Below are 10972 nucleotides of genomic sequence, written 5' to 3' on the forward strand. Positions count from 1 at the left end.
GGGGTCTCCTCCCAGTGGGACGTGTGTCGAGGACCTCCCTAGGGAGACGCCCGAGAGGCATCCTAACCAGATGCCCGAACCACCTAAGCTGGCTCCTTTCCAGGCGAAGGAGCAGCGGTTCTACTCCGAGTCTCTCTCGTGTGACTGAACTTCTCACCCTATCTCTAAGGGAGATGCCAGACATCCGTTGAAGAAAACTTATTTCAGCCGCTTGTATTCGCAACCTTATTCTTTCGGTCATGACCAACTCTGTCAGCAGTCTCAAAAATATATCCCTGTTAAAGCCATTTAGTCCTGAGACTGATTCTACAAATGCCTTCTAAGTCAATCAATAGTTCTCACACTTTCTCTCCATTACACAAAATAAAAACATGACAAAAACAATACACACAACAATAAAAAGATGACAAAAGCAGTATATCTCTGCTGTCAGGCAGAAACCAGCTAACTGCAAAATGTTAATTTGTCAGGGAATGAAAACTAAATCATTTTTTTGGAAGAAAACCATATATTTTTAAACAATGCCTCATCAAAGTTAGTATTGTGACTATATATTGTCAGATACTTATGTGTCATTATATTATCACCACTTTACCCAAATCCAGCTCAAGTGGAGTTAGGAGGTTTTGTCCATCATTGATAAGAACAGCTGACAATGGATCTCCAAGCTGCTCTGCCCTCTGGTGGAGGATCCATTGGAGTTAGCTGGTTTTGTCAGAAGTGCTTTTTAATACTTCATTGGTTAAACATTTTTTAACCAACACACAGACGTAAAGATCTATGAAAAAAGCTGAAAATGGAGTTAGCTGGTTTCTGCCTAACAGCAACGATATTATAAAATAAGGTTAAAATTCAGAGCAGCATACAGTGCACCAGATGGTGTTGATCACGTTTTTCTTATTCATCAGACTTATAGCTTTCTTTCCCCTTATTTAGTATTCCAATATCTATGAATATTTATACTGTAAATTGAATCCCACAGAATTTGAATCCACAGAGAACATCCCAGCAGAACACCAAACGTATGCAAATGTTTTAGTCAATGCAGTGAGCAGTGAGGCTCTGATTGGTGTTCGACGAGTTGCATGCCCTGCGTCAAACCTAGGATTCAGTGAGTGCATCTCTGAAGATTTTATTTGCAAAACACTATATTGATGCTTTGGAGATATGCAAACAGGATTGTTATTGTTATTGGTAAACCCCAAAATATATTTACCATACAAAAAACAATGCCTGCTGGGTGTCACTATTGTTGTTATCTAGTATTAACTTCTTCTGCTCATTCGGCAGTGATATTTTGAGTTTTAGTCCTATGTGGGAGACTTCCTTTCCCTTCAAATAACACACAGACGTCAACACACACACACACACACACACACACACACACACACACACACACACACACACACACACACACACACACACACACACACACACACACACACACACACACACACACACACACACACACACACACACACACACACACACACACACACACACACACACACACACACACACACACACACACACACACACACACACAGTGTAACGAGAGCCATTTGGCCCAAATCAAGCTTGCTGTGCTGGAACATGTTGCAGGTGTGTGCGTCAGTCAGCCTGCTCTATTTCAGCTCCAGCCAGGGCCCAGAACTGTGTGTGTTTAGTGCATTTGTCTATACTGTATGTGGAGGGGCGGGGGAGACATTGACAATGCGAGGACAGATGAAGGCAGTCAGTAAGCCCACCTGCTGGCTTCCGGCATTGGGTTCAGCACTCGGAACAGGTGGCCTGGCTGCTTCTGTTTTTGTGAGGCTAACCTTGCAGGCAGACATCTACCCACAGGGTTCTGGGTGAACTGGAGTGTTAGCCCTGCTGGGCCGCTGCTACCTGTCCTTGTCCACGGCTGAGCCCCTGGCTTCCATCAGTATTTAACTCTCAAACACCTAGCCGAACAGAAGTTTGCACTCTGTGGTGGTGGCAGCCATATAGTGAGTTTGATGAGAAGGTTCAGCTTCTGTATGTTCAGGAGGAGAGGTATGCGAAGTGCCCACACCCAATGTGTGCTGACTGGGTGTCTTACAAGGGTATTAATACTCCATCTGAAAATAGCCAGGGTCGTCCTCTCCATGTATGTCACTGACCAGGGTGGGGCTCCTTCGAGCCCGGGCCAGTGCTGGGCGTACCAGTCGTGGATTGACCTCTCACTTGCCTCCTCGCGAACCCGTAACTGAGCCAGACTCCCATCGGCCTAAAGCGCGCCAGACCACGGCTGGGGCTCCGGGACAGGGACCATAAGGACGGGATAAACGCACGCATGGTTTAGAGGGTCGGAGAAGCAGCCGAGACCAAACCGCAGCCATGGTCAAGTGCCTGATCCGCATAACCACGCGGGTGAACGTGCACCTGCGCATGATCAACCACTGCTACCGGGATGTGAAGGTCCGCGTTCTCAGCCTGGGGCCCCGCATGCTGGGCAAGGCTCTGGGCGTCCTGCCCCTCTACCCTGCCCTGACGGGGGCCGAGGACTCGTCCAGCGTCTCCCCTGTGTCATGCACTCCTGCACCTGGCACTCCCCTGCCATGCGTTAAGCCCAGCACGCCATCAGGTAAACTAAATCACTAGGCCGTGTCAGGGGTGCTTTGTTTTACATGGCAATAGTCACTCATTCTGATTATGTTATATTGATCACCATCCCCCCTATACGACCTTTTAAACTGCATGCTTCATTCTGAGGAAATGGTGAGAAGTTTTTGTGCTGGCTTTTTTGTTGCGAATGATGTCAACACTGTATCGTGTTGACTCAGACTTTGGGTGTATTTCTATAGCTGCTATATCTGGCTCTGGAAATTGAGAGGTCACATCAGTGACATTTGATTTCATATATATAGACGTAGGCTTCTTGTTAAATAAGTTAAATGTCATACTTTTTGGACATGGAATTTGGAGTCTGTAATTTTACCAAGGCTTCATAGAGCATGCTTAATATAAAATGAAACTTGGCTGTTCTGCTCAGCATAGAATAGGAAGAACTTACAGAGATAAACACTGATGATCATACATGGCCACAGACACACTGAAACATGTACCCTCGTCTTACGTCTGATTTGACTGGTTTAGATAACACTCTAATATCCCCCACCTTACTTTCTCTGGGTTTCTAAAAAGTCAAGTTTTACGATTTGCTTCCTCATCAAAAAACTAAATGTTAATTCTTCTCATTTGGATTGAAGGTGTAATATTTCAGGAATGTGATACTACTATTAAGCTCTTAAGGAGCATGTCAATACCAAAATAAAATAAGACAATGTGAAGTTGGTAACTTTGTGTATATCAGATTTTTGATGATATTCTATTTCTATTTTGTGGCGCAAATAATTATGACCCCCCCCCCCATGTTTAGCCTCTATTTTAAGTGATTGCACAGTACATCATGCATAGAGATTAAATTAGGAATAGACCTGCTGATCTATTGCACCCTGTGAGACTCTTGGAAGTTTGTGGTTTGTGGCTATGCTGAGTTCTGACAAGTGCTCATCTAACATGCACCTAAAGGCCCTGACACAGCAGTCTGACTTTCAAGAACCAATGACAACTAACTGCGGCAAGAACTAACACTGACCAACGGCGACTGATCAGATTTCTTTGCATCACCTCGTATTCAGTAAAAGTTGTGATGCAAGATGGAGCAACGCAAAAAGTGTGGCCGATTGTCAGCTATAGACACTCAAGGATGGCTTTTTGGGCGAAGTTGATTTGGCGTTCAAGGGGTTTTTCGTGCAGTGTGACTTTACATGCAGTATCCTGTGAAAACTGAACTTCCCCAAATACTGTAGTACAGCTGAAGCTGGCGATTTGAATGGGAAGCTTGAAGGCCATTCGTCCAAAATAGTTGGTGTCACTGACTGGGGGTGCCATTGGAAATGACTGTATCGCCACATTGCCTCATTAGCATTCTGCACATTGTCAACATCTGCCTGTCTCCTGTCTTTCCTTGGGGAAAACATGATCACATTTCTGCTTTCAAGCCGGAGTCTGTATGTCTGCTGCCAGTAACAGAGCTCTTCTGGATGTATAGCAGGAGTTACAGTACCTCCATTTCTACTATCACACCAACAGACTGTAATGCATCCATATAGGCCTGCTATACTGTGCCCATAAATAACAGACCAGCAAATGTACTATACATTACGTTACATTACACATGACTAATAATACTAATAACTGTACAGTCACTGTACATTTGTACGTATACATTTGTTTTCTGCGTATACATTTTAACGTTTAGGAGCAGTGGACACATTATATACAGCAGTGATACTCAACCTCAGGCCCGCGGGCCACATCAGGCCCGCGGGACCATTATGACTGGCCCACCAATGAAAATCTAAAAAAAAGAAGAAAAAAAAATCTGGAAAATGAAATAAAAATAAATAAATCTGAATGAAGTTATCTTTAATTACATTATTATAAGTAATACTATTAGAGTTGTACTATTACTCGAACGAAAATAAAAGCTTGGGGGGGGGGGGGAGATGCAATGCAAATGAAAGACATATACTGTGTATCCCTATTCCCTGACATAATTTTATAGCTAAACGGACAGAATTCTATTTTATTTGAATGATGAAACCCAGCTGCCATTAATAGTTGGAAATGGAAATGGAAATTGCGGAAATTGTAATTGCGGAAATTGCGGAAATGGTGGAAATGGAAATTGCGGAAATTGCGGAAATTGCGGAAATTGCGGAAATGGAAATTGCGGAAATTGCGGAAATGGTAATTGCGGAAATTGCGGAAATGGTGGAAATGGAAATTGCGGAAATTGCGGGAATGGAAATTGAGGAAATTGCGGAAATGGAAATTGCGGAAATTGCGGAAATTGCTCTTCACTTATAGCTATCTATTTTCAGGTAGATTGTTTTATTTTACTCAGTCAGCCATATCACTACTCATTTTTTTTCATGAAAAAGGTCATAGCTGGGTAATCTATTTTCAGGCAAATTGTGTTTATTGTATTTTATTTTACTCAGCCATAACAATTTATTTTCTGTTAACCAACTTGCTGGCTGGCAGGCAGGCAGACAGCTACTCATAGACAGGCAGACAGACAGACAGCTACTCATGGAGAATTGGTAAATCTATTTGAGTATCCCTGATATACAGTCCCGGGAAAGAAGTTACGGCTTATGTCATTTTCACACGTAGACCAGGTGGGGCACAGACTAGGCCGTCTCAGGGGGAAATGTTCAATTTCCAGATGGCCTCTCTACCAATCTATCAATTAAAATGTTCTGTATGCCTCTCCTACCCCCTCCCCAAACACATGGCACTCAATGTTTACACACACATTTCCACTCTAAGGACCACAATGAAAATAACCTTTATCCCTTTGACAGATAACTATGTACCAAACTGCTGTCAGGTAGAAAACAGCATTTTTGTCAATAAAGAAACGCTAATCAATCAATGTAAGAGACCTAGTGCATTAACGTATAACACCAGACTAACAATGTATAAAGAGCTTATAAACAATACACTACTATTATTATATATACCAGCTGTAGGACTGTTTCCACCAGTGTACTATAGTTACATACCATATGTAACCATTCTCTCCTCCCACTCCCACCCACCTCTCCTTTTCCTCTTACTTCTCTCCATCCCGGTGTCGCCACCAAGGACTGGAATCGCTGCGTGACAGCGCCCACTCAACGCCGGTGCGCTCCATGTCTCATGGAGACTTCATGCCACGCTCGCGGAGCCAGATGGCAGACAGTGGTGAGGCGGTGATCTCCGACGAGAACTACAGCCCCTCCGACAGCGTCCTGCCAACACCCGTCGCCGAGCACAGCATGGAGCTGGCTGTGTCGCGCCAGACCAACGGCACACCTTGCAGCATCGAGGAGGAGAAGGAATCAGAGGCCGGCACTCCCACGCCAGACATCGGCGACTTGGACGGCAAATCGGCGTGTAGTGCCACGGGGGGTGAATCTGCCCTCAGTGAGGTGGAACAGGTGAATAAGTTTGTCTTAAGTGTCCTCCGGCTGCTTCTCGTCACTATTGGACTCCTCTTTGTCTTGCTCCTGCTCCTCATCGTCCTCACCGAATCAGACATTGATGTGGCATTTTTACGTGACATCCGCCAGACCCCCGAGTTTGAGCAGTTCCATTTCGAATACTTTTGTCCACTCAGGCGGTGGTTTGCCTGCAAGCTCCGCTGGGCGGGTAGTTTGCTCATTAAAGAGTGAGAGTCGTACAACCCCGTTTGGGAGGGGTTCTTGACAAGACGATTAGGACTCTGGAGTGATGTAGGGTAGCTGTGTCCCAACCATGAACCCTGCTTCTCTCATCAGCCTGACACCTCGGACCACTCCTGGTAACAACAATGGTCCAGGAGCTCTGCTTTTTTCCTCCCTTCTTTTTTTTTGTTAAACTCCCAGACCCCCCCTACACCCCCTTTTCGTTTTTGTTGATTTGTTTTCTACAAAGCCAGAAGACATTTTATTTTTTATTTTCAGGTAATTTCAGGTACTTTATTTTTTCAAATAAGAGAAATGAAAAAATATAACACTGAAATTAAAAAAACTGACATGTTTTAAGCAGTTCCTTTTGAGGAACGGGTTGTGTTGCAACGAATGAATGTTGCCTTCATTTGTTATTTATTTATTTTTGAACCTGTATTTCCATAAAAAGGGAATGTGTTGAATGGTTATCAGGAAAGATGTTCATTAAAATGAAGAAAGAAGTCCGGTATGTTGGGCATAATGATGTGAGTTATGTGAAGCAGCATAGGCAGTCTATCTGTTGAGGGGAATTATACAACAGGTCGTTTCGAGGAAGCAATTTGATTGGTTGAAACAGCCATCCTAGCCGTGCTTCAAATCTGTATCATTGAACGGCTAAACAAAACAAAGAATTCAGCTGCTCTGTTCTCCCAGAGCGCAGCAAACTCGGTGTCTAGGCTAGCTAGTTTCTTGGGACATTTGTGGTCGTAGTGGCTACAGTACATCTGTCATTAAAAAAATGTTTCTTTCAGCGATTTTCTTAGTTTTAAAGGTAACTGTTGTATAATTGCAATATTACACTCGAGGGGGTGGTTTAACGTCATTAATGCACACCTGCGGTGCTTTCGAACGTTAAACCACCCCCTCTCGTGTAATATAGCTTAATTCTCTCCCCATCAGAATTGAACTAGGCAGTCAACTAAAGCAGATGTGAACATCATAAAACCCATAATAATCGTTTCGGGTAACACAAACGTTTAGGGTAGATTCCTCATTCCTGTCAGTGAGCACAGAATTACCAAATGCCTTTTTGAAGAAAATGTTTGAAGACAATTTTAGATTATTTTTTCCCAATTATGTCAATTAGTATAAATACAATGGTATAGAATGTAGAAGCTGTGAAGTTGAAAATTAGCTTTTCTAAAGTTTTCTAAAGGATACTGTTAAATAAATCGGCAATGATCATGTAATGTGACCCAACAGTGTCAGATATGGTTCTCATGATCATCCATGATCAAAACCCACTCGCATCAATAGATAATAGTGTAGAGACCACGGTAAATGTGCAAAGCTCATATGGATTTAATACGTCGTTGGTGGTTTTGAATGTGTTCATTTGTTCAGTTATTCTGTTATTAAATCAAACTACATTTAATTTACTTTTTTAATTAAGTTTGAATTTAATGAAACTGAATGATTTCTTTGTATGAAGAATTCATGATTTATTTTTTTGGGTCACATCAAACTTGCTCCTAGTTTTATGTATCATACTACAATTATTATCATATTAAGAGTAATGAGGTACTTTTTGTACAAATTAGTTTGTTTCCTAATATATATTGACATGTTTTCCATGTATATTTTAACAGAACAGTTATTTTGTTATTGAAGATTAAATTATACCTTTTTTAGCACCGTGTTTCAAGTGAGGTCAAAAACATTTATGGAATTATGGAAGGGTGGCGGACGGGTTGAAAAAAAAGGGAAAGAACAAGCAGAAAACAAAACAAGGCTTTTATCAAGATCCACTCAACCACCACACCTCTCACTCCACCAGCAACAAAGCAGCTGTCGCTGTATGGACACTTTGTAGACATCATGACAGCTTCAAAATACTTGTCAGGAGATTCAGTTACTGTACCACAAATACAAATTTCTCCAATTTAGCATTTTCACTATTCAACATGACCATATCACATTTTTCTTATTATTATTCAGATTGAAAGGTCTCTGTAAAGATTTCTATGCCTCTGGGCTCATGGGAGCAATAATTGTGTCATAGCCGCTGGATTCTGGGTGACATGTGTTTGTGTACTGTGGACTACCTCCTGTACCAGGTGGTAGGTGGCAGGTGCAAGTGAGTGTCTGCATGTAGGAAATCAAGATGATATTAATGTAAGTTGAAACAGAAGAGTATCTCTTCTTTTTCTGCAAAAGTAGAGTGAAATAAAGTGAAAGGGTGAAATTGATTGAAAGAGAAATGTATAAAGTGAAAAGAAAAGAAGCAAATGTGTTATATCAGGGTGATCAGCTAGTTCTGGAATGGAACACTTGGTGACATGGGCTGTATAGGGCTGTACAGGGTTGCCTGATTTGGCCTGCTATTTAACACCTAGCCCCCCCCCCCCCCCCCCCCCCCACACACACACACACACACACACACACACACACACACAAAATACAGCTGCCCTACTGGACACCAGCCGAGGTACCTTACTACCATGTAACCAGAGCATGTCAGTCCTGGCTTTGACCACAGAACAGTATGCACGTTGGTGTTGTGGCTGGGTCCACTCCCACAGCTCCTTTTCTAGTCTTGGTTATCTGTGGTGGAGGGAGCGGTAATCATATACTTATGGCACAATGTTTCAAGGAAAACCACATAACTGAAACTAGGCATTCTAGGCATGGCATGGGAAACTAGAATGTTAAATGCCAAGTATTGTTTGATTGTTTTTATTTTCTCTAATTAGCAGATGAAAGGTGAAACCCCATTTCCACTAACCTAAGTGAGAAGCGTTGACAAAAAGGCTTTCGTTTGGAAGATGTATTTTATTTTTTACTTAATATTTATTACCTCTCTACTGACTTATACAGTAAAAGAAAGGTCACCAAGTCGAGCCAGGCAGTTGTCAGCAGCCCATCTTCAAAGGTCGGTCTAGACTGTTTTTCTTACTGTACATCTATCAGCATTATGTAGCTGTAGTCGTCTATCTGAACATGCAACAAATATGGCAGCGTTATTCAATGAGCAATAATCAGTGTAACTGGAAGAGCAAAATAAGCAAATAGAAATGAGTACAAATTTGTATACAAAGCTCTGGACAATGTTTTACGGTTTTTCTTTATTTTAATTTAACAAAACCAACAACTTACCAAATTTGTTTGGCATGCTATCTACAATGGCAATGTGGAGAAAGTTACATTTACATCCAGAACTAACATTTTCTATAATCCATGTATTTGTACTTGTTTGGATGTTGGCTTTCTGCTTCAATAGAACTGATAGATTGTTCCCCATGCCTGAATCCTAATTCTGCAACTTGCTAAAGAGGCAAATATAATGGAATGGAGAAAGAAAGACAAAGCTTCCTCACCTATTATACTTTGGACCAGTGGTTCCCAAACTTTTTAGCTCGAGACCCAAATTAGTGAAAATTATTTAAAAAAAACTTATGACAAATTTGAAAATGTTTCAAAATAAGAATAAAAATAAGAAAAGGTATTAAACAAGAAATAAAGGGGGAATTTACTCGTGACCCATAAAAATTGGTCCGTGACACAAATATGGGTCCCTACCCACTGTTTGGGAAACACTGCTTTGGACCACTTCACACTTTAATTTCACAGGCTACAAGGGAAACACTGTTTGCTGTAGGCTACAGCTTTGACCTCCTGTGAAGATGTGTCAATGTTACAGGTCTGGTTTCTGAAATGGTTTCAATTGTATATCGGACAGCAGAAAAACCTCTGGCTATAATAATAATATAGCACTTGTCTTAATTTTGTCTGTACATGTATGTTGCTTGTGCAAATCTGTCTTTATACTTACATTGCAGGTGTTGATGTCATGTTTACATTAATTTTGTCTTATGTTGTGTGGGCTTGTGATGGGAGGGTGTGAATGCCAGCAATTGTTTACAAATCAGAAACAGCAGGTCAGTGTCCAGAAGATGGCAACACATATGGCACTGACAACTGTCTGTTGTTGTGACTGAGATGCCGTTACATTTCAGTAATCATCAGAACAATAATTAATTTATACATGAATACATTTCAAAATTGACATTACATCACGACAGGAATTCAAAGGACTGCATCTCTGTAGCACTAACATCCCCCCCCCCCCACCCAAGGATGGTTTATGTTTATGATACTTAACATAATGTAAAGGAACAACCTGATATGTTAGACTGGATACGAGATGAGGTTTTAATACATTAGGAGTGGTATGCATATGTAGAGGTCAGACTCGAGGTGCTAGTTAAACTTGAGGGGTTGATTTAATCACAAGACCAACACTATTCAAATGCTTCAGCCCCTTTGCCAGTTCCCTCGTAAACAGACAGACCATGCATATATATGTAAATACATGTATATGCATATCAGTGTCTGCAGGTTTCTTATGTGCTCTGCACCTTTCTACCTTGGGTTTGGAAGTTGCAGTTTAGTTACGTAATATTATATATATTAAAGTATATAAAAATCCATGTGCCAAATCCAGTTCTTGTTCAATCTGACCCATTCCAAACCCACGTTTGTTCTGTAGAAAACCTCCTGTATAAGTCAGTATAAAATATTGTTTCCCTCCAATAGTTCCTTGTAACTGGTGCCATTAAAAACTATTCAAACTTGAAATAAACATTGAATAAAATAAAAAATTGGACATGGCTTCCTGTGGTCTATCACATACTGCAATACTGTCATCTAGTGGAAGACACTCGTCATTGCATGTGCTATTTTAA

The 10972-nt window shown here is 41.5% G+C and overlaps 1 protein-coding gene across 2 annotated transcripts in view; it reads left to right on the forward strand.

Annotated features, from left to right (window-relative positions):
* frmd5a (FERM domain containing 5a) overlaps positions 1-10881 on the forward strand; it is a gene marked incomplete at its 5' end in the record, with an annotated part of 80501 nt that extends 69620 nt beyond the window's left edge. For both annotated transcript variants that reach the window (XM_080762519.1, XM_080762520.1), the window contains one exon: positions 5683-10881. In XM_080762519.1, the coding sequence (XP_080618645.1) occupies positions 5683-6251 (569 nt within the window). In that variant the 3' untranslated portion in view covers positions 6252-10881. The remainder of the gene's footprint in view (positions 1-5682) is intronic.
* Between the last annotated feature and the right edge of the window lie 91 nt (positions 10882-10972).

Source organism: Protomyctophum bolini (genome assembly GCF_963924005.1).
Source record: "Protomyctophum bolini genome assembly, chromosome: 4".
NCBI lineage: Eukaryota > Metazoa > Chordata > Actinopteri > Myctophiformes > Myctophidae > Protomyctophum > Protomyctophum bolini.